The following is a 25967-nucleotide window of genomic DNA, read 5'->3' as shown; positions in this document are numbered from 1 at the left end:
CTTTTATTTTGAAAGTGTTATCGGTTACTTTCGCTTCCAAAAAAGGAATAGACCACGTGACTTCCATTTTTGGTTTATAAACGAAAAACGAATTGACTGAAGTACAAAGACTCTCTTCATTCTTTGTTCAAAAAGGAATAACGATAAAATGATCGCCAAAAATTAAAAACGGGCCGTTTTTAATTGGTTTTTCGTTTTTTTTTTATTCTGACACCAAAAATGGTTATTTGGTTTTTCGTATTGAAACAAAAAACAGAAAAACGGTATTTTCGTTTTATAATTACAAACAAATTACGGATTATCCAGAGATCCCCTGACCATTTTTTTGCTATTTTCTTACAGCCACTCTCCATTTTGTGATGCTCAACAATCTTTTGCTGCACATTAGAAGTATATTCTTTGGTTTTACTCATTGTGATGGATGATTTAAGGGATTTTGGCGTTTTCATCATATTTAAACTCCCGTGAAACAAGAAGTCATAGCTGGACAATTTCATGTTCCTAGTCACCCTGGTGTGCTAAAAAAGGTAAATATTAATGGGAATATACTTCAGAGATATTTTATTCATAAAAAAATTCCAATTTATCAATAATCAATATATCAATAATTATCAATAATATCAATATATCAATAATTGTGGCCAACGTGTTTTGGAGAAAAACATTTATTTCATAATGTGATTTTTTTTTCCCCCACTTTCAATTCTTTTACTTCAATGAAAGGTTAGGATTTTGCCAATTTTTTGAATGAAAGAACAAAAGGATAAACGATGCAGATTTATTTTTTTACAGCCATTTTTGATCATATTCACCAGGGGTATGATTAATTCTGAGCATGACTGTACATATATCTATTTATAAAACCCAAACAATTTTAACATGTATCATATAAATAACCTTAAAGCTACAAACAAACCTTTCTGGCTTTGTTTTTGTGTAGTGATCGTTAACTTTCATGTCAAAGACACCTCATAGTCCCAGTAAACCCATCTGTCTTTGCAGTGCAGTGTGTAGTCATGTTTCTTTGTATATGTTAATGAACTGTGATGTCATTGTGACATCACATTGTCCTTGTAATCCATTTGTACTCACAATCCTGGTTTTTGTCTTCTAGGACACATGTCCTTGTAAGTCAGCAAAAAATCAGGGTGCCATGTATCTTGTTTTATACGTTGTAAATAAATAATAGAGTTTGAGTTAACCCTCTGGGGTCTGGGGTGTTTTCTGGGCCCTGGAGGTGTTCTGACATGCTCTGACATTTGTGCTTATTTCTGTTTCTTGTGACATTTTCATGGCTAAAGTCTGATTACACTGTATTCAGCACAAACTCTGCTACAATAATATATCAGCAGCATGTATGTAAAAGTTTGTAGTTTTGAGATGATGACATTTATGCGTGGTTTGTGAAAATACAAAAACAAATTCTCACTGAAATAAGGCCATGAAACCCATACTGATTATTTCTTCACAAAACTTTTGAAAATTGTATCACATAGCCTAGAATATTTGCTCCAAAATTATGTGAAAATCACCCTGACTGCTTATTCAGAGAAGACAATATATTGATTTAAAATTTCTAAGACGTGTTTTGTGTAAGAAAGCTTTATGCGAAGGGGTGTAATCACCTCATTAATATGTAAGCTTTTCAAGTCATCATTTATATAGCGCTTTTAACAATGTAGATTGTTTCAAAGTAGCTTTACAGAGATAAACGTATAATTTATGGTAACAGAGATTGTTTTGGCTTTATAGCGGTTCTTTAGTAAAGTTATTTTACAGCTAAGGTTAGTTATGATTGATTCGCTTCCGTCGCAACGATCATTTGTTATTAAATTAGGGGCCGCTAAGACGACACAATTCTCTACATAGACTTTAAACGCGAACCTGTGAGAAACGCTGATGGCGTTCACATGCGCATTAAGAATTGGTTCTATAGTTATGTGCGTTTGAATATATGTACGCAGGTTTGTAATTCCCTACAAACCAAGCCTAAACAAAGTACTGGTGTTTCCTTATAATTTTTGATACAGAATTTTATTTTATTTTATCAATCCGGGGTTGGTACGCGAATTGAGTTTCCCGACAACGCTTTATCTGTAGAGTGGTAAAGCGATCCTCCATAGGGAGAGACTAGTTGGCACTTCAGCACTGCGTTGTCATCGGGTCCAGGCGAAGGTCCTTCATCAGATCTGGATACGGGCTGGATCTGGCAGGCTGCGGGAAAACCTCGGGATAAACAAAGACACTAAAATTAGCGTAGATGCCATTCTTCTTATGATTTAATGAGTACATCAGGATTTATGGGAAGTGTTCCCGGTTCCAGCTGACCTAATCTATGCAGCCTAATATTGAATTATAGAAGTCTATAATGTATTATGTGAAAGCTAGGTCAAAGAGATGTGTTTTTAGTCTAGCTTTGAACTGACAGAGTGTGTCTGCTTCCCGGACAATGGTAGGAAGGCTGTTCCAAAGTTTTGGTGCTAAATAGGAGAAGGATCTACCACCAGCAGTCGATTTTGATATTCTAGGTATTATCAACTGGCCGGAATTTTGAGATCGCAATAGACGTGAAGGACTATAATGCGTTAAGAGCTCGCTCAAGTACTGCGGAGCTAAACCATTTAGTGCTTTGTAAATAATCAGCAATATTTTAAAATTGATGTGATGTTTAATAGGGAGCCAGTGCAGTTTTGACAGAACTGGGCTAATATGGTCATACTTCCTTGTTCTGGTAAGAACTCGAGCTGCTGCGTTTTGAACTAGCTGTAGTTTGTTTATTAAGCGTGCAGGGCAACCACCCAGTAGAGCATTACAATAATCTAGCCTTGAGGTCATGAACGCATGAACTAATTGTTCCGTATTTGTCAATGAGAGCATATGATGTAATTTAGATATATTTTTAAGATGGAAAAATGTAGTTTTACAGATACTAGACACGTGACTTTCAAATGAAAGATTGGTATCAAAGAGCACACCCAGGTTCCTAACCAACGACGAAGACTTAACAGAGCAGCCATCAAGTGTTAGACAGTATTCTAGGTTATTACGTGAGGAAGTTTTTTGTCCAATAATTAGAAACTCTGTTTTTTCAGAATTTAGAAGTAGGCAATTACGAGTCATCCAATTTTTTATATCTGCTATGCATTCCGTTAATTTTGTGAATTGGTAAGTTTCGTTAGGTTTTGAAGAAATATAGAGCTGAGTATCGTCGGCATAACAGTGAAAGCTAATGCCATGTTTCCTAATGATATCTCCTAATGGTAGCATGTACAGAGTGAACAGCAGCGGTCCTAGTACTGAGCCTTGTGGTACGCCATACTGAACTTGTGATCGATGAGACATTTCTTCATTTACTGCTACAAACTGATAACGGTCAGATAAGTATGATTTAAACCATGCTAGTGCAATTCCACTAATGCCAACATAATTTTCGAGTCTATTTAAAAGAATGTTGTGGTCTAAGATCGAGTAACACTAATAGAGACACAACCACGATCGGATAAGAGCAAATCATTTGTGACTCTAACGAGAGCAGTCTCAGTACTATGGTACGATCTAAATCCTGACTGAAAATCCTCACAGATATAATTTCTTTCAAGAAAGGAACACAGTTGTGAAGATACTGCTTTTTCTAATATCTTTGACAGAAAAGGTAGATTCGAGATCGGCCTGTAATTGACTAATTCTGTAGGATCAAGTTGCGTTTTTTTAACAAGCGGATTAATCATAGCCAGCTTAAAGGTTCTTGGTACGTATCCTAGAGACAAAGATGAATTAATGATATTAAGAAGAGGATCTATGACCTCTGTAAGTATTTATTTCAGTAGCTTAGTCGGTATAGGGTCTAACATACATGTTGTAGATTTAGATGATTTAACGAGTTTAGTAAATTCTTCCTCTTCTATAGCAACGAACGAATCAAATTTTTCCTCAGGGAGACTACAGTGCACTCCCTGATGCGATACTGTAGTAGACTGTTGCATAGTTATAATTTTCTCCCTGATATTATCAATCTTATAAGTGAAGAAGTTCATAAAGTCATTACTGCTGTGTTGCTTGGAAACTTTGGTGCTTGAAGCTTTCTTTTTCGTTAGTTTAGCCACCGTTTCAAATAAATACCTAGGATTATGTTTATTTTCTTCTAATAGGTTTGAAAAATAAGCAGATCTAGCAGCTTTTAATGCCTCTCTGTAAGCAATCGAGCTCTCTTTCCATGAAATGCAAAATACCTCTAGTTTTGTTTTCTTCCAGTTGCGCTCCATTTTTCTGGCTGCTCTCTTAAGGGCCTGAGTGTGCTTGTTGTACCACGGCGTTGGACTATTTTCTTTAATCTTCTTTAAGCGCAACGGAGCAACTGTGTCTAAAGTGCTGGAAAAGAGAGAGTTAAAAGTTTCTGTTGCAATATCAAGTTCTTCTAAGCTATCTGGGATGCTAAGATGATGAAACTGATCAGGAAGATTATTGATAAAGCTATCTTTAGTGACAGAAGTGATAGGTCTAACATATTTGAAACACGGAGTCGGCTTTGCAGCCTTGGCTAAATGTAATTCACACGAGACTAGATAATGATCTGAGATGTCATCGCTCTGCTGCAGAATTTCAACGGCATCAACATTGATTCCGTGTGATAATATTAAATCTAGAGTATGATTACGACGATGAGTAGGTCCTGACTAACTCCAGTTGAGTTTACAATGTCTTTAAATGCCAAACCCAATGCATCTTTTTCATTATCAATGTGTATATTAAAATCACCAACAATATCACCAACTTTATCTGCAGTCAATATTAATTCTGATAGAAAGTCAGCAAATTCTTTGATAAAATCTTTATGGTGCCCTGGTGGCCTGTATACAGTAGCCAGCACAAATCTCAAACGTGATTTATCATTTATACTATATATTTTTGCATTAAGTACTAACACTTCAAAAGAATTATATTTAAAACTTTATTTCTTAGTGGTTTTGAAAATATTACTATAGATTACAGCAACTCCCTCCCCCTTTGCGTTTCAGACGAGGCTCATGTTTATAACAGTAATCTTGCGGGGTGGACTCATTTAAAGTAATGTAATCGTTTGGTTTTAGCCAGGTTTCTGTCAAACACAGCACATCTAGGTTATTATCTGAAATCATATCATTAACAATGAGTGCTTTTGAAGTAAGCAATCGAATATTCAACAACCCAAGCTTTAGCATTTGCTCATCTGTATTATAGCTGTTTTTTATTTGTTGAACATCAATTAAATTTAACCTTAGATGGGTTTAAACGTTTTTTGGATTTCCAAATTCGGGGAACAGACACAGTCTCTATATGATGATAGCTAGGTGAAAGAGGCTCTATGTGATGGGATTTATCTGACCTTGGTGACGTGAGGCCGCTAGCAGACGGTCGGTTTAGCCAGTCTATCTGCTTCCTGACCTGAGCCCCAGATTGTCATGTTTGAGCTCTAAGACTATGAGCCATATTACTAGAGAGAAGAGCAGCACCATGCCAGGAGGGATGAATACCATCTCTTTTCAACGGGTCAGGTTTGCCCCAAAAACTTTTCCAATTGTCTATAAATTCTATATTATGTTGCGGACACCACTTAGACAGCCAGCGATTCAGTGAACACAATCTACTAACTATCTCATCACTCCTGCGAACAGGAAGGGGGCCAGAGCAAATTACAGTGCTTGACATCGTACTTGCGAGTTCACACACCTCTTTAATATTAATTTTGGTGATCTCCGACTGGCGGAGTCGAACATCATTAGTGCCGACGTAAATAATGATCTTAGAGAATTTACGATTAGCATAAGCCAGCACTTTTAAATTTGCTTTGATGTCAGGCGCTCTGGCTCCCGGCAAACATGTGACTATGGTGGTTGGTGTCTCTATTTTCATGTTCCGTGTAATAGAATCGCCAATAACTAGGGCACAATCATTCTCAGTGGGTGTTTCACTGAGCGGGGCAAATCGATTTGTTATGGTAATCGGAACGGAAGAGTGGTTTTTTGATCCGCGACTAGAGCGATCCCTCACTGTCACCCATTTGCCCGGCTGCACAGGCACTACTTCAGCTGGAACCGAATCATGTAAAGAGTTCACTATGCTAGGCGCATCCAAAATAGTATCTGAAGCTCTAGCACTCTTACTATCCTCAATTAAAGTTTGGATGTGTGTTTCTAGTTCTGAAATCTTCTCTGTCAGCCTAACTGTCTCCTTGCATTTATCACATATAAATCCTATATTGCCAACAGAGAAGGCTATGTTAAACATGTGACATGAAGTGCAGGTGACAATAACAGGACAAGACATTACACACCGTGTTTGTTGAGTGATTCTTACTCACCTGAGCTTTTATGAAATCAAAGGCGCGAGAGTGCGAGATAAAAATAAATAAATAAAAATAGCTGAGCGCACGGGTGGCGCGTTAACAGGCTTGCGAATTACTAGCGTGTTGTGCTAGTAGTAACGGAAGCTAGCGATGTCAGGTTAATCTGAGATGTTAGGTAAGCTGTATTTAGTAGTATAAACAACTAGAAATTGTAGTAAATGATGGTTCAAAACAAGGAAATACGAGGCTAAGACGGAGCTTACAGCACCGAAGCAAACGCACTCACAGGAGGCAGACAGGAGCAATCGATCAGACAGTCTTCTTTTCACACCTGAGAAAGACAAAGACACTCCCTAATGGCCCTATTTTAGGAGCTATCAGGCCCTGTCATTCTGAGCAACCTTACACAAAGAATGAGGAGATTTAAAAAAGAATGGCTTTTTGATTGTTTGGATTTATTTACAACACAACATAATCCAAATATACACAACAAATGACAAAAAAGCACACTATTCAAAACAATGATCCAAAGACAGAGACCTTTGTGCCATTCCTAAAAACATTGTACATACCTTTCTTTTCCTAGGTGTTTGATTTTCACTTTACCATGTTCATATACAGAGACTCATGTGAATGTTGAAGTCAGCAGGACTCAGTGGCATCTGGACCCTGAAAGAAAAAAAAGTGAACATACTGGTATCAAGAGAAACTATAGGGAATATAGTTCTAAAATTTATTGGGAATAAATTTTAGATATTTCTGGTTAAAATTGCTTTTTAAAATTCACAGAATACACACACACAAATTGTGATGTCCTTACATTAATACTCCACTAGATGGCACTCAAGTTCCTTAGGTGAAATATACATGTGTAGTAGGAGAGAGAAGAGTGAGAGTAAATGCTGAACATGTGCTTGCATGTTATCCTGCTTGTGCAGAAGTTATTAAAAAGTTTCCTGAGGGAATTCGACTTGCTTGTGCTTCTTGTCATGAAGACATAACAAATTTGGCGACGAGGACGATTTTTTTTCACAAGATTTCCTGAGGATGGCATCAGTAAGTGCTCCGTTTCCCAGTCCATTTTTGCCTTGTCCCGGTGAGCCCGCTATACCGCTTGTAACATGGCTGAGAATGTTTGAGAATTACATGCTCGTCATCAATGCTACTGGAGATTCCTGGCCAGAAGCCAGAAAACGGGCTTTACTTCTTCACTGCCTCGGAACTGAAGGTCAGAGACTATTTTATACATTGCCCGATACCAGTGACAATCTTGCAGCTGCTGTTAACCCTCTGGGGTCTGGGGTGTTTTTGGGGTCCTTGAGATGTTCTGACATGCCCTGACATTTGTACTTTTTTCAGTTGCTTATAAACATATTAATGGCAAAGGTGTAAATTCACTCTATATAGCACAAACAGGACTTCCATAATATGTGAGCCACATGTATGTACATGTTTTCATTTTTGAGAGAATGTTTATGCATGGTTATCGAAAAAACAAAAAAATTAAAGTTTCTGAAATAAGGCCACAAAACACATACTAAATATGTGGCAATAAGACTTTTGACAAATGGATGTCCTCGACTAGAGTTTTTTCTTCAAAATGATGTGAAAATCATCCTGCCTAATCATTCACATAAAACGATACATTGATTTTAGTTTTGTGAAACACTTTTAGTTTGGAAAGCCAATATGCGGATGGGGCGTAAACGCTCCAACAGCATCATGCATATTTAGTAGTTCACACCTGGTGAGACTACGTCCCTGCATACTTAATGAGCCATTCATTCAGGTGTGTCACCTATAGCTAACTTAAAGGTGCTGTATGTAGGATCCAGCGGCCTCTAGCGGTGATGTTTCAGATTGCAACAACAGTGCTCGTGCGCGTGCTCAAACTCAAGAGCGCGAACTCACCGGCGGCCACACTGAGACTTTCAACACAACGGAGAAAGCATCACACAACATACTGGAAACTCATGTAAACTCCCACTGCAACATTACCATAATAGGCTACTTTTATCAGCTTGACGTAGAACTAATGCTCCATGCTCGTACCATGATAACGTTACATTGACTGTATTTTGCCGACATGTGGTGTTATCTAGCATTATTTTACTAACTATTTGTGTATCTTTCACAATCAGCAATGTCAACATAGGTCAATGAATGAAAACGAAAACGGTTAGTCAACTAGACTGGACAATTTCAGTGTAACAATAAGACAGTAGGAAGTAATATTACTGTACTGAACATGTCTGGAAATGTGTATTATAATATTTTTGGTGTTATCAGACTCCATGTCGTTAGCTGCAGTGCAGTTGCAATAGACTGTAGGCTCGGGAGCGCGCATGCACGTCACATCCGGTGGATTTCGCAGAAAATCCGACCCGGAGACTTCACATAAAAATAGGAATACTGGCCTTCAGAGGTAATAGCAAAACACGAAAAGTGGATCAATGAAATGTGTGATTACAACCCCTTCACAGACGGGCAATAAAAAAAGGATTCATTTTATAAAAAAAGTTACATACAGCACCTTTAAATATACAAGCTTCATAAAAATGATCATTCTAGGAGAAAAATTCAGATGGCATTTAGAGGCTTTTGCATCTGAACTCTTCATATATATACACACACACATACATATATATATATATATATATATATATATATATATATATATATATATATATATATATATATATATATATATGCACATACATACTTTATAATCTATTCAAAACTAGTCAACGTATTTCAAAACTAAAGTATACATTTTATCATACGTATTTCAAAGTAAAGGATTCATTAGTTAGTTGATGACTTTATTTTTGACAAAACACATACAGTATATATTCCTCATCTCAGTATAGCAATAGAGTTTGCTAAAAGCTGTTCATTCAATACAGCAGTATTTGAAAATCGATCATATTTTGTAAAATTACATTTATATTTGCATTCATGTCAAAACCTAGACACTTTTAAACATCAAAAGGACATTTATTAATATGTATTTGTGTCAAAATGACAAATAAACAGATTTTCCTATTCAATTTTGCATGGAAACGCTTCCAAGACGCTTGCGTGCCGCGTGAAAAATAGGCGTCGGTTTTATTTCTAGCATGCACGCGTTTTCCACGCGGCTCGTGCCGCGCCTGAGACGCGCGTCTCACACAGGCAGTGTGCAAACTCTAAACTGTTAAAATGGGAGCCGAAATAAAAACGGACACGCCACGCAGCTGAGACGCTTACGCCACGCATCCAGTGTTTCACCGGCCTTATCCAGTGGTTGTGGGCGTTTCACAGGTTTGTATGGATCGCCTCACATTTGCGTTTGAATAGCGCGGTCTCCGTAGGCGGAGTCACATTAAAACTTAATTAGCTGAGATGAGAACGACTGACATCTCTCTCTTTACATACATATTATATAAACTGTGAATATTTGTTTTTTATAAAAATTACTTCATTTAAAAGAAGAGAATTCAAGCTTCATGCCTGTGTGTCTGTATGCCTGTTTGACTGAGTATTCGCTGAGTTACAGTTCATTTTCGGACGCGTTTCAGAATTGACTTCACTGACGGAGAGTAGGCAGAACTCGCATCATGTTTATTTTTCTTTATTTAGCGAAAAGCACAACACTTTGTTTTTATTATGAGCATACACAAAAAAAATACACACTAAACAGGATCGATTGATGTATAACACAAGCATATAAGATAAAAATTAATATTAAGCTTTGGGGGAGCATTTCATTCCAAAACAAAATGTGGTTGTGGAAAGACATGCCTTTAGGAAACGAGTGCAGAGGACAGATGAAACGGTACTGCAATATATTGCTGCATTGAGAGATTTGGTGACTACTTGCAAATTTAACGACAATCTTGATGATATGCTGCGTGACCAGCTTGTAGAAAATATTGCTAACCCTCGCATTCGTGAAAGATTATTAGTGGAATCTAAACTGACAATCCGCTTCAGTTTGTGCCCTCTCCACTCCTCCATCACAGCGTACTGCTTTGGGCTGTGTAGAAAATTTTACACACAAGGTTAACATTTCTGACTCTGTACCTCCTGTCAGACACAAATTGCGTCGCTTACCTTTTTCTGTCAGAGATGCTGTTTCCGCCGAACTGGAACGACTCTTGCATGCTGGTGTAATTGAAAGAATTGACTCCTCTCCATGGGTTTCCCCAATTGTTGTGGTCCAAAAGAAAACAGGGGGGATCCGCAAGTGTGTGGATCTGCGAGGGCCCAACAAGGCAGTTGTAGTAGACAGCTACCCATTGCCACACATGGAGGAGATGATGACATTACTGCAAGGTGCAACTGTATTTTCAACTATAGACTTAGAAAGTGCATATCATCAGATACCTCTTCATGATGACAGCCGGGACCTAACTGCATTCATTACACACGAGGGCCTCTTCAGGTTCCGCAGGGTACCTTATGGTTTGGCATCTGCTCCATCTGCATTCCAAAAGATGATGGTTGTCATTCTAAAAGGACTCCAGAATGTTGCAAACTATCTAGATGACATTATCGTGTGGGGACGCTCGCTACAGGAGCATGATCAAGCGCTAGAGAATGTGCTGCAACGTCTCAAAGATGCTGTGTTGGTGTTGAATGAGTCTAAATGTCAATTCAGAAAGCAGAGCTTGAAGTTTTTAGGACACATGGTGACATCACAGGGTATTCAGCTGGATCAGGAACATCTCTCTGCAATAATCAATGCACCTGCGCCATCGGATGCTGTTCAGTTACGTTCTCTGCTGGGTCTCCTCTCATGGTACAGCAAATTTATTCTTAATTTCGCTTCCGTAGTGATGCCTCTGCGTGCGTGTCTGAGAGATGAGAGTGGATTTCACTGGTCTGATGAAGCTCAACAAAGCTTAGCTGATGTCAAAGAGCTACTTGTACACAGTCCTGCTCTTGCACTATTTGACCCAGGGCTGCCAGTGGTCATTTCTACTGATGCGTCTGCTTACGGACTAGGTGCTGTCTTCGCACAAATAAGCACTGATGGTCAAGAACGTACTGTCGCCTTGACGACGCTGCTGACCACAAAAGGGACTGATAGAGCTGGCATGCGCATAGCTCGGTGGGCTGCTCGGTTGCTCTGTTTTAATTACACTGTTGAGTATCGTGCTGGATCTCAAAATTACACTGCAGACTGTTTGTCCCGCCTGCCCCTGCCTCTGACTTCAGATGCTGAGTCAGATACAGAGCCCGAATTTGTTGCATTACTGTCCACTGGTCCGACTGCCATATCTCAGGATGAATTCGCTGCTGCCTCTGCTAGTTGTCCTGAACTCTCTGCACTTCGCACACAAATTGTCCGTGGCTGGCCTCCATCTCCTGCTGCTCTGGATCCTGTTCTATGCCCATATTACAAACTGAGACATGAGTTCAGTGTGCAAGCTGATTTTGTGTTTAGAGGGTCTCGACTGGTGGTACCTGGAGAACTGCGTGAGTCACTGATCCGCATTGTACATGAGGGCCATCAGGGGATTGTCAGAACAAAGCAACGCCTGCGTGAAATGTATTGGTGGCCCAGAATGGACACACTTGTGGAACAAAAGATTACCGCCTGTCAGTTATGTCTTTCTCTGGATAAAACTGCGAAAACCTCTGCTGTGCCACTCCAGCCTGTTCCTTTACCATCTGCCCCTTGGGAAAAACTGGCAATAGACATTGTGGGCCCTTTCGAGACTGCTGTCTGGGACTGTCGATATGCTCTGACACTCACTGACTACTATAGTAAATGGCCCGAGGTAGCCTTTACTGCATCTATTGCAACAAAACAGGTGACTGCTTTTCTTACCTCCGTCTTCAGTAGACATGGCAACCCGACCACTCTGGTGAGTGATAATGGGCCTCAGTTTACTTCACCAGAGTTCGCTGCTTTCCTGAAAGACAGAGACATTAAGCACATTCGCACATCAGTGTATCATCCGGCTGCAAATGGAGCTATTGAACGCTTCCACAGAGTTCTGAAAAGTACAATTCAATCAGCAATCCTACAATCAGCACCATGGAAAGCAACAGTAACTGACTTCCTGCAGATCTATCGTGCTACACCTCATGCTGTGACAGGTGTTTCCCCCTTCGAATTGCTTCATGGGAGGAAAATGCGTACCCGCCTCAATGTCCTAAAACCCTCACCTTCTGGTCATGAACCTAAACAACTGCAGAAGCGTGTTTCAGCACGTCAGGATGTCATGAAATCTCACTTTGATAACAAGTATCGAGTGCGTCATTCTTCTCTCCGAAAAGGGGATAAAGTGCGCATAAAAAAGTCAGTACATGTACCAAAAGGACACCCAAAATTCACTCCTCCAGTTGAGGTTAGAGAAAAAGTTGGCCCTTACACTTACCTCTTAGACGATGGAAAGAAGTGGCATGCATCGTGTCTCGCATCTGTGCCGACTAATGCAATGGATAATAGACTGACCACAAATGCAGAAAACCTGATTCCCTCTCAAGTTCCACTGTCTGGAAATTCAGTGTCTTCTGATGCTTGTTCACGTGAGACACGTCAAAGACGTGAGCCAGGTTGGCTAAAGGACTGTTTATTAGTCACAGAAACTGACATGGACTTTTGCACACACTTTCACATAAACATTCCAGTACTGAATTGCAATTGAGTAGTTTTGTTGATATTGTTTTAGATGCTCCTTTGCATTCATGTAATGTGTTGCTTAGTGTATTCTTATACATGTGACATTGTTGATATGTTAAGGATTTGATGTTCTTTATTTCTATTTCTGTTTTCTTTTTATGTCAATTGTTGGCTACAGAAAGAATTCATTTAACTAAGAGGGGAAAATGTGATGTCCTTACATTAATACTCCACTAGATGGCACTCAAGTTCCTTAGGTGAAATATACATGTGTAGTAGGAGAGAGAAGAGTGAGAGTAAATGCTGAACATGTGCTTGCATGTTATCCTGCTTGTGCAGAAGTTATTAAAAAGTTTCCTGAGAGAATTCGACTTGCTTGTGCTTCTTGTCATGAAGACATAACACAAATGTTTCCAACAATATATAATATAATGAACACCAGGTTTGTTGTGCCTTGTAGGCATAGGCTATGCACAGTGCTGCATAAAATAATAATAACAATAACCTATAGCAGCATATAAATCTTCCAAAAGATTTCAGTAACAACTACGCTAGAGAAAAATATATTGATTATCATATGTTACTTCAAATGTTTCCATTCGTTATGATGATATGAAATGAGATAATAGTAAAAACATGAAGCCTTTGGTGCGTTTTGCTTTTCAAACGTGATCGCGCTCCAAAATATGAAACATTCAAACGCGATCGCGCTCCAAATATGAAACATTATGGTTACCATATTATACATATCTGCGTTTGAGCAGATATCCACAAACACAGTAACCGTAAACACGGGTCTAAATATTATAATATTCACCATATATCTAGCAACAGTTCAACTGCAATGTGAAGTTTATGCAACAATAACATGAACTAATAATTAATGTCTTACCTTACATCTTTCTTGTCTTCAAATCGCGTTCTTCTTCTTCTGAGGTAAATCCAATGTAAGCTCACGGCGTGTCTTTCAAACTCGACGAAAAGCAGAGACTTGTGAAGTTTGTTGGTGCTTTGTTTTTGAGGTAATGAGCGCGTTCGCGTTCCATGTGGAGATTTGCATGTGAATCTCTTTTGCGTGCGTGGGCGTGGTCAAATTAAAAATAATTAGCAAGCCGTGAGAAGCTGGAAATCTTGTTGGTTTTATACAAATTACTTAAACAGAGAATATTTGTTTTCAGTTTGAATCCGATCATTTAAAAGTACACACTTAAATGTTTATAAATGTTACGGGCGGACGGACACCACCCCAAACATAAATGGAGAGACGTACACAGACCAGCTCGTCAAACATAAGGGGAATGTTTATTTAGTAAGTTGTTCAGAAACAGAGGCAGTAATACTTGACTTAATACTTAAAACTAGAGGCAGAAAACGCTTTTGTTTCCCGGGGTGGACTCCTAACGCTTCAACGACAGCACGGCAGTGCATAGGCTGCTCAGGCTCAGTGTGCGCCCCCAGGTGTGCTTCCGGAAAGCTTTTGTAGCTCCAGTATACGGCTGCGCTCAGGTGTGGCTCATCTGTAATTAAGAGCAGGGGAAACTCAAACACATAATTAGAACACAGCGGAGCTGAGGGACGTAACAATAAACATCTGAATCGATACTGATGGATGGATGGATTGATGGCGGCGCGTGCAGATGCAGCGGCCCCTCGCTGTCACTATGCAGGGTTTTGTTTTGATAATTGTTTGAGTTGTTCGTGTTCGTCTCATCTGTCTACATCGGTACTTAAGTACAATCGTCAAGTTTTGTTAGACATTGGCAGGATTAAGGAAAACAACACTTTGGATACCGTACAAGCAGAGATAATCAAGAACCTAGGATTACGCCGCTGGCCTGAGATTATACCGGACTCGACTGTTACTTTTATCCGGGAAAGGAGACGCCGCAAGCGGTGCGAAAGGAAGCAGAAGAGGGGTAAGCGCGGAGGCATCCAAGCTAGGCTAAAGGCTAATCCAACTCGCCCAGCCATACCATCTATTCTTATGGCTAACGTGCGATCCCTGGATAATAAAATGGATCACATTCGACTGATGAGATCGGCGCAGCGAGATGTGAGGAACTGATGTGTGCTTCTTTTCACCAAAACGTGGTTAAATGATAACATCCCAGATTCCACTGTGCAACTGGAGCAGCTAACATGCTATCGAGCAGACAGAGCCCTCGAAAATGGAGAAAAGACTCGTGGTGGAGGGGTCTGTGTTTACATCCGTGATGCCTGGTGTCGGGACGCTGTGGTGGTATGTACACACTGTTCACTGTTGACGGAATTTATGATCATAAAGTGTCGTCCTTTCTATCTGCCGAGGGAATTTACAGCGATTTTGTTAGTTGCTGTTTACACCCACCACCCCTAACAAAAGCGACAGAAAAATGGCACTTGGTGAACTGTATCAGGCCATCTGTGAACAACAGACAGCCCATCCTGATGGATTTACCATTCTCGCAGGAGATTTTAATCACGCTGATCTTAAGACTGTTTTTCCCAAACTGTACCAGCATGTTGACTTTCCAACAAGGGGGGATAATATTCTGGACTTGGTCTATACAACTCATAAAGGAGCATATAAGGCCTCCCCACTCCCCCATATTGGTCACTCAGATCACATCACTGTTTTGCTTATGCCAGCATACAGACCAAGAGTGAAAGTCACCAGACCAGTTCTGAAGCAGGTACAGGTGTGGCCGGAGGGGGCTTCCTCTGCACTTCAACACTGCTTTGACACAACAGACTGGGAAATGTTTAAGCAGGCAGCTACATATAATGATCACACAGACATTGAGGAGTATACAGATACGGTCACTTCTTACATCAGTAAGTGTATTGATGATGTGACACAAAAACAAAAACCATCATCACTCGGTCTAATAAGAAGCCGTGGTTGACGGGATATCCATTGACTGTTGGGGGCTAGAAACAAAGCTTTCAGGGCTGGAGATGAAACTGGTCTGAGAACAGTGAGAGCCGACCTGTCCCGTGGCATCAGGAATGCAAAACAGAAATATACAAACAAGATAACTCATCATTTCAAAGATAGCAGAGATACATGGAGCCTGTGGCGGGGCATTCAGACAATTACGGACTACAAACCCGCTCCACAGACCTGCGATAATAACATCTCTCTGCTAAATAACCTTAACAGGTTCTTTGCGAGGTTTGAAGCACAAAACAACACACGGCCACAGAAGATCCCACCTTCTCCTGACGACCAGGTTCTGTCTGTCTGCCGCCAGCGTGAAGAGAACACTCTCCACTGTTAACACTCGCAAGGCAGCAGGTCCAGATAACATCCCGGGTCGTGTGCTGAAGGATTGTGCAGAGGAGTTGAAGGATGTCTTTAGGGATATCTTTAACATTTCTCTGAGACAGGCTGTTATTCCATCATGCTTCAAGACCACCACCATCATACCTGTGCCAAAGAAACCTCTTCCATCTTGCTTTAATGACTATCGCCCTGTGGCACTGACTTCAATCATTATGAATTGTTTTGAACGGTAAGTCATGTTATACATAAAATCCATCCTCCCATCCACCCTGGACCCTTTCCAGTTTGCATATAGAGCTAAACGCTCCACAGAGGATGCAATCTGCTCCGCTCTCCACCCAGCCCTTACTCACCTGGACTCAAAAGATTCATATGTGAGAATGCTGTTCTTAGATTTTAGTTCAGCGTTCAATACCATGATTCCACAACAACTCATTCATAAATTAAACCAGTTGGGGCTCAACAACTCGCTATGTAACTGGCTGTTGGACTTCCTGAGTGAGAGGCCACAAGTAGTACGAGTTGGCAACAACACCTCGAGCAGAATCATACTGAGCACAGGTGCCCCTCAAGGCTGTGTACTCAGTCCCCTGCACTTTACCTTGCTGACTCATGACTGCACACCAACCTACAGCACAAATCACATGGTAAAGTTTGCGGATGACACAACACTGGTGGGACTCATCAGCAAGGATGATGAGACCCACTATAGGAAGAAGGTTAGTATTTTGACCACGTGGTGCAGAGATAACAACCTGCTGCTGAATGTCAGCAAGACCAAGGAAGTTGTGGTCGATTTCCAGAGAGGCCACATTCAGCACCTACCATTTACCATCAACGGGGCTGCTGTAGAGAGAGTGAGTAGCACAATATTTTTGGGGGTGCACATCAGTGAAGACCTCTCTTGGAATACTAACACTGTATCACTGGTGAAGAAGTCCCAGCAGCGCCTCTACTTTCTCCGCAAGCTTAAACGAGCGAGAGCCCCCTCACCCATCATGTGCACATTCTACCGAGGCACCATTGAAAGTATCATAACCAGTTCTTCTTCAATTTCTTCAATTTATTTATAGACCACAACATAAACACAACGTTTGTTGATCCACAGTGCTTTACAGACGGTCAAAAGGTTAATGGAGAAAAAGTAATAATAATAATAACTAGAATGTACATTTCCTGAAGAAAATGTGAAATGGTGCTTGCAGTGGCAAAACTCGCCACTCGGTTGCTATAGTGTGGTACATGATTGCATACGAGCCAACAAACATGTCTGTACGATGTTCTGGTGCTGAGATATGGCTTATTTGTGTTGTTCAGGTGGTTGCTAGGGTGTTGCTAGGGTGTTCTGGGTGGTTGCTAGGCAGTTGCTAGGGTATTCTGGGTGGTTGCTAGGGTGTTGCTAGGCAGTTGCTAGGGTGTTCTGGTTGGTTGCTAGGGCGTTGCTAGGGTGTTCTGGGTGGTTGCTATGGTGCTGCTAGGCGGTTGCTAGGGTATTCTGGGTGTTTGCTTGGCCGTTGCTAGGCAGTTGCTAGGGTGTTCTGGGTGGTTGCTAGGCAGTTGCTAGGGTGTTCTGGGTGGTTGCTAGGGTATTCTGGGTGGTTGCTAGGGCGTTGCTAGGCAGTTGCTAGGGTGTTCTGGGTGGTTGCTATGGTGTTGCTAGGCGGTTCCTAGGGTATTCTGGGTGGTTGCTAGCCGTTGCTAGGCAGTTGCTAGGGTGTTCTGGGTGGTTGCTAGGCGGTTGCTAGGGTATTCTGGGTGGTTGCTAGGGTGTTGCTAGGGTGTTCTGGGTGGTTGCTATGGTGTTGCTAGGCGGTTGCTAGGGTATTCTGGGTGGTTGCTAGGTGTTGCTAGGCAGTTGCTAGGGTGTTCTGGGTGGTTGCTAGGCGGTTGCTAGGGTATTCTGGGTGGTTGCTAGGGTGTTGTGGGTGGTTGCTATGGTGTTTCTAGGCAGTTGCTATGGTATTCTGGGTGGATGCTAGGGCGTTGCTAGGCAGTTGCTAGGGTGTTCTAGGTGGTTGCTAGGCCGTTGCTAGGGTGTTCTGGGTGGTTGCTCTGGTATTTTTGGTGGTTACTAGAGTGTTTCTAGATGTTGCTAGGGTGTTCAGGGTGGTTGCTAAGGTATGTTTGGTAGTTGCTATGGTGTTACTAGGTGGTTGGTAGTTGTCAAAGTTGGTTACTATGGAGTTTTTATAGAGTTCTTAAAATCTTTAATAACGAGTGCCTTCAGTATGAGTATAGGCACAAGCATGGAGCAATATCACAAGGCTACGAGTGTGATATTGCTTTAAAAAATTAAAAAAAAAATTTTTTTATTATTTATTGGTTTAGGGTTGTTGCTAGGGAGCTCTTAGTGGTTGCTAGGGTGCTGTAACTGGTTGCTAGGGTGTGGCTATGAAGATTTTAGGCCATTACTTATTGGCTGCTTGATAATATAAATCCTCTGAGGGAGAGAGAGAGGGAGAGATGCAGGGCTGTCAGGCCCTTTGGAGTCTGTGTGTGTGAAAACGGCAGTTGGGATTCAAATGTTTTTAGAACTCCCAATGCAAAGTCAATGGGGACTTTTTGGGACGCTTTTTCGTCCGCTGTGCGAACATCGTACACCCGATCGCTTAGAAAAGTCATAGCACACCTCTCCTCAATGAGCCGGTCGATTTGACACCTCACTCAGGGGTCTGTGACAAACGGTGCGGGGCGCAGTAAGCTGTTCCAAAGTTTAGGAGCAGCAACCGCGAAAGCTCTGTCACCTTTGGATTTGCAACGTGAACGAGGGACAGATAAAAGAAGCTGGTTACAAGATCTTAATGACCTAGAGGTTGTATATGGCTGGATAAGGTCACAGATATAATCCGTATTATATAGTTATATAGTTGTATTGCTGTGTGGGGCGGAAGCTGCACCAGCTACAACAGAAATTCACTGTAGCGCATAATAAACACAGCTGAGAGGATCATTGGTGCCTCCCTTCCCTCCCTGCAGGACATGTACGTACATCTGTACATAACTGTACAAACTGTACATCTCCGCCTTACCCGCAAAGCAAACATGATTGTGGGCGATATCAGCCATCCAGCGCACAGGTTTTTCAGCCTCCTGCCGTCTGGGAAAAGATATCGGAGCCTCTGTGCTCGTTCCGCCAGACTCATGAACAGTTTTAGGCGGTGGGCCGGACCTCGAAATTACGAATTTAATACTTACCTCACAGCTGTCTACGTTTTTTTTTTGCTGAGGTCATGTAATAAAATCGTATAAGTACTATAGACATTGTTTCCAACTTTGTTGTTTGCACATTTGACGCAAAATGTCCTTACAAACTCTTACTTTTTTAAACCGGCAAAGAAGCAGGAGTACTAATCATAACGTTAGAAAACCTCCCGTTTCCTTGACAACCAATGTAAATAATGAACACAGATTCTACAGCGGAGGCATATAATCTTTGTCAGTGACCAGAAAGCTGGGCCATATAGTGAAACTGACGCATAGCTTGTCTAACGGCAGATGAAGTAAAACCGTAAAATCTCTGTAAAGTCCTAATCATAAATACAGTGCATTTTCACAATAACGGTTTAATTAAATAAAATAATACATGTTTTACCTCTGATATAAACATTTAGATTAAATATGCCATTCTCATTAATGGTGTTAAACACTTTAACTACATGAAATAATTACTGAGAAGTTACAACATTTTTATATTCAATAAATATAAATATTTGTTGTAGATGCAATGCTTGTGAACACTTCTCCTCTGGCATGCTGTGTTTTAATGTTTGAACTAATTGCTTATGATAATAGCAGATTGTCTGAGAAAATGGTTTCGTGCAAATAATGCACAACAAGGTCTATCTGTTTCCATTAAAAATAGAAATCAATTAAAAATACTATTTGGCCAGTGGAAAAGATTGAGAAAAAAATTCTCTGAAATGTATTTTACACTATTTGATTTATTCATTCAAAAACAAGGCAAGGATAGGCTACTAAATTATTTGTATTAATAAAATGAGAGCATATGAATAAAGCGGAGCGGGTGACGCTTAAATATAAGTTAAAAAACTTAAACATACGTTTAATTTATATAAGTTTAACCCCTTACTAGTCAGCCCCAATTTTGGCAAGTGATGCATACATCGACATGACATACCCAAAATGGTTGCTGCTCAGAAGTCATTCTGAATTGACACAACCAATATATATTTAAAAATCCAACCCTTGAGAGTTTACATTTCAAGACTCAAAATTAACCAGACTGTTATTAATATTGAGATAAATAAGCTCAAACATAGAAACAAAAACAACAAATATTAAGAATATATTTATTAAATGTATAAAAATTTTATGTGAATTTAGGAATGCAACTTATAACCACAACTAAAACATGGGGATTTTTTAAAGACAATCATCCCGCACATCCTATTCTATAATAAAATCAGCTAATCGAATATTCGAAAATCGTGACTCATCCCTAATTAATATAGTATTATTGTGTAAGTGGATGACATGACAAGTAGCAAAGGCAGTGTAAGTGGGGTCAAATGTTCAGAGCAAATTTCAAAATAAACCAATGTAGCAGCATCATAGTGTAAACTACCAGTGTATTTGTGTAAGAGTCAATCAGCTGCCCTTAGGTTACTGGAGGGTGGGGGTGGAAGGAAGAGGCTCTCTATGATTCCCCTATAGAAAGTTAAGAGGATGGATTTTTGGGAGATGAGCCTTCCTCAACTGTGGGAGGAAGTGCAGAGGTTTTTGGACTTTCTTGGCCAGGTTCTGTTGGTGGTGTCGATAGATCAAGATGGGTCATCTGTGATGTGGATACTAAGCAACTCTGTGATCTTGACCTGCTCCATCATGGCGCTGTTGATGTGATTGTCAACGATCACCTCTGTAGTCATTTGGGTGTGGAGAGATATGATGTTGTCCTGTCCGTGTCTGTGTGTTAGATAAACTGAATTATATTCAGATAAATAAACACAGAAAGCACACATTACTCATTTTAAATCACACTTTTCATCTTGACATTTGTATTAAGATGCTAACCATCTTAAACGAGCTTGCCAAGACTACTGCAATTCTGACCACAAATAATTTTGTTAATAACTCAAAAACAGCCATCTTTAACTAAAATATTTTTCCACCATAGGCCTACAGTATACCTGTTCTGTTATGTAGGTGAAGCCCAACCACTATCAATCGTGACAATCAACCATAATTGTCTTAAATAACTCCATGACTACCACTATAAAGTTGATTTGAAATCATTTCTTTGTTTTGGTTTGCACTCTTTTTAGCTGATAATTAGTCTAGCTTACTTGTAGCCTATAGGTAGCTTGCTGTAACCAACCTGGACATACCGTTTACCCCGTGATTCTCCCTTACTAGTCAGACTTATTTCCTGCTGTCTTCCCGTTTAAATATTTTTCCCGTAATTATCCCGTATTTGAATACTCTTTGCTTAGTTCATTGTGTATGTACCGAATGATTATTTTGGATTAGCCTAAGCAACATACCGTTAGACCTAACGTCAGCTTTACTGCTCCACTACCCACATTCTTTCGTGGCTAACGTTACTGTTTTCATAAAAAAAAAATTTATTGCTTGCAGTCTTAAATACAACTTATATGAAAAGCATTAAGATATAGGGGTGTATAATCATTGCAAAACAAATCTTACCTTGACGTTGTCTTGCCGAGACACACCGGTCTCTCCAGGGTGAGTTGATTTGGCTTCAGACTGACGCGACGCCGGTTCAACGAATAACGTGATTGGCCAAATCAATTCAACAAGGTAACAACACGAGCGTTGATTGGATCTCACTCCGGCCAACGTTTGTGATCAGCTAGCGAAATTAAATCTATTTTTATACTTTAATGTGCAACAATTGGCGTTGGAAACAATCGGTAATCTTTTTGTGAATTATTCATACAGACAAATAAAAAAAATGAGCCAGACAGCTGCTGGGTAACTGTCAAATCAAAAACTAAACGAGATAGACGGACTTGGCCCACTGCCTATTTTATTCACCAGGCCGTTAGGCGGCTGAACTCTCTCCCCTCTCTTCCACCCCCACCCCGGCTGAACTCTCTCCCCTCTCTTTCATGCCCGCCCCGGCTGAACTCTCTCCCCTCTCTTTCATGCCCGCCCCGGCTGAACTCTCTCCCCTCTCTTTCACACCCGCTCCCATAAACTCTACAGTCTCAATTTATCTACACTTATATTATAGGTCATTCTATATTTTGCATCTCATATATAATTTTAAAACCTGGGTTGCTGCTAAATTCTTGTATATAGAAAGGTTTTAATATCTTTCTAGAATACAGGAAGTCTCTCTCTCTGCTGTATTGTTTTTTAAGTATTTGGCTTTTCTTAAAAAATTGTGTGTATTGTTTTTATTTATTTATTTATTTATTTATTTTTATTTTCTATTTTACCGTGGGTTGAATGTTGAGAAACGCAAGAAATTGACAATAAAGTTGACCTTGACCTTGACCTAAAGGTATGTGGCTCATAAATGTGTGACAAGTATTTGCTGAGTTTTGTTTCAGTTTATAGACGTGCTCAAGAAAAAAAAGTTCACCGCCACGGAGAGGCAGAAAGCACAAGTTTATTTTCTTTATTTTACAAAAGCACAGTGTTTTGATTCGATTGTAAGTGGACACATACAAAAGTAGAAATATCACAGATTCTTTTTTCATATTTCTTTTTTCTGTATGACCATAAATGACGGAGAAATTTAAGTTTATTGTGCTACTATGTGAAGAAAATCCAGCAAAACGCGCCGGCGTGTTTGTCGACCCCAGATGGTTAAGAAGCCATGATTTTTAAAAGCATTTCCATTTATGTATGACATGACAAAACTCACGAAAAGCTCTGGCATAAAAGGAAGTCTCATATATATATATATATATGAGAGAGAGAGAGAGAGAGAGAGAGAGAGAGAGAGAGAGAGAGAGAGAGAGAGAGAGCGCATCTTCACCCTGCATACCCTAATTGATAAATACATCAACCAAAACAAAACCCAAAATATTTGCTTGCTTTGTAGATTTTCAGAAGGCCTTTGATTCGATTTCGAGTCTTTACTGATTAAGTGTCTCACTGTGTGTGTTTTGTAGTGTGGATCATGGAGGAGAGATCTGGATTACAGCAGGACTACACAAATGTATGTCTACACACACTCACTCACTCTCTCTCTCTCTCTCTCACACACACACACACACACACACACACACACACACACACACACACACACACACACACACACACACAATCAAGTCATCTTCATTTATGTAGCGCTTTTAACCATGTAGATTGTTCCAAAGCAGCTTTACATTGATAATAGGAAATTAAAGTAACAGAGATTGTTTTGGCTTTACAGCAGCTCTAGAATAAAGTTATTGTCCAGCTAAAGTTAGTTTGATTAATTCACTTCAGTCGCAACGATCATTATTTATCAACTTTGGGGCCGCTAACACAACACCGCTTTAACAGAAAACTTAACAGAAAAGTTCTTTCTGCGCAAACTTCAAAAACGCAAACCAGTGAGAACACTGATGCCGTACACATGCGTATTATGAGTTCAGTCTATAGACCTTATGTAGCACAGTTTTTACTGACCTTTTGTCTGTATTTACTATTTATTATGTGAGGATTAGAATCTCTGTTTTTTTTTCAGAATTTAGAAGTAGGAAATTACTAGTCATCCAATTTTTTTATATCAGCTATGCATTCCGTTAATTTTGTGAATTGGTAAGTTTCGTTACGTAAATGTCAGGGTGTGAAGAAATATAAATATAGAGCTGAGTATCGTCAGCATAACAGTGAAAACTAATATATATATATATATATATATATATATATATATATATATATATATATATATATATATATATATATATATACATATATATATATATACATATATATATATACATATATACATATATATATATATATATATATATACATATATACATATATATATATACATATATACATATATACAGGTGCTGGTCATATAATTAGAATATCATCAAAAAGTTGATTTTATTTCAGTAATTCCATTAAAAAAAGTGAAACTTGTATATTATATAGACTCATTACATGCAAAGTGAGATATCTCAAGCCTTTATTTGTTATAATTTTGATTTATAACAAATAATATAATTATTATATAGACTCACTTATATATATATATATATATATATACAAAATTGTGCTTTCACTTTAGCCCCTTTCACACAGCGGCAAATTGCCAGAGTGCCTTCTGTGTGAATGCAAACACGACACAGGATTGATGCAGGGTTGGGTCAAGTCAAGTCAAGTATATTTGTATAGCGCTTTTCACAATACAGATTGTATCAAAGCAGCTTCACAGTATTAAATTAAAATAATACAACAAGGTTTGTTTCTAGTGGAATTTATTGATTGATAAAATTAAATATCCCCAAAATATCCCCAACTGAGCAAGCCAAAGGCGACAGTGGCAAGGAACCGAAAAACTCCAAGTGACCTAATGGTGTCCTAAAACTCCATCAGGTGACCTAATGGAGAGAAAAAAACCTTGGGAGAACCCAGGCTCAGTCGGGGGCCAGTTCTCCTCTGGCATTTATGAACTAGAGGCCGGATTGTAGCTTGAACTGTAAGATTAAAAATATTATATGAATGCCTGGCCGAAAAGATGCGTCTTTAATCTAGTTTTAAACTGGGAGAGCGAGTCTGAGCAACGAACAGTATCAGGAAGGCTATTCCAGAGATTTGGACAGTAACATTGCCGTGTTCAGTCCCGGAACGCGCGCTTTGTGAACAAAAGCCGTAATAATTCCGTGTCGTAGTGATGACGCTGAAGTGCGGGATCGTTCGTCAGCTGTGAAACGGTACTTAATGCGCAAGTTTATGATGATTGAATCAGAAAGAAAAAATGCACAAGCGTGGTTTCTTGAGAAAGAGATTGCAGGTCATAAGCAAACTTAAGACGCTGCTGAAACATTTTAAGTTACATCGATGTCACGTGTCTTTACGGGATTTGTACGGCTTGTGTGTGAACGCACTCTCTTATTCAGGAAAATCACTGGCAGTGTGAATGAACCAAAATGAAAACCAAAATCAAACGAACCCGGGTCAAATCTCGGGTCACTTCATCCGTGTATTTTCCGGAATCTCTGTGTGAAAGGGGCTTTAAATTGAGCGTGAGCAGCGCAGACAAAATAGACTCGGCGGCGAAATGCTCGCTTCACTGCTGTTCACGCGCTGCTCCTGCTCCCTGTCGGTGTGCACTCATTGATTAACATGCACGCCGAGAAAAATATGCGTGAAACGGCCGTAATTCACGAGGTTTCCTACATGTGCGTTCCGTGTGCACGTGTGATGCTGATGTTGCGCGATTTTAATAATGGGGAGGCCGAGTGCATTTGACCGGCATAAAACTAGACTACTTTATCTGAATGAAATACACTTATCTCGCATTTGCTTGTGTGCCAGCGATTAACCCTCCGCGTGCCAGTGTTGGCACGCGTGCCTAAGGTTGCCGACCCCTGATTTAAACCATGCTAATGCAATTCCACTAATGCCAATATAATTTTCGAGTCTATTTAAAAGAATGTTGTGGTCAATAGTATCAAATGCAGCACTAAGATCGAGTAACACTAATAGAGAGATACAACCACGATCGGATGATAAGAGCAAATCATTTGTAACTAATGAGAGCTGTCTCAGTTCTTTCTAAAGTCTTCAGTTTCATTTCTTTCTAAAAAGGAACATAGTTGTGAAGATACTGC

The 25967-nt window shown here is 39.9% G+C and overlaps 1 protein-coding gene across 1 annotated transcript in view; it reads left to right on the top strand.

The window, feature by feature from the left end:
* LOC308689607 (protein NLRC3-like) overlaps window positions 1–25967 on the top strand; it is a gene marked incomplete at both ends in the record, with an annotated part of 270187 nt that overhangs the window by 221877 nt on the left and 22343 nt on the right. The window contains one exon of the mRNA XM_081363417.1: window positions 23307–23353. Within this exon, the coding sequence (XP_081219543.1) occupies window positions 23307–23353 (47 nt within the window). The remainder of the gene's footprint in view (window positions 1–23306; window positions 23354–25967) is intronic.

The sequence above is a fragment of the Scardinius erythrophthalmus genome, assembly GCF_964197995.2.
Source record: "Scardinius erythrophthalmus genome assembly, chromosome: 4".
In the NCBI taxonomy this organism is placed as follows: Eukaryota; Metazoa; Chordata; class Actinopteri; order Cypriniformes; family Leuciscidae; genus Scardinius; species Scardinius erythrophthalmus.
The sequence above is the reverse complement of the archived record's forward strand: the minus strand, read 5'-3'. Positions and strand labels throughout refer to the sequence as shown.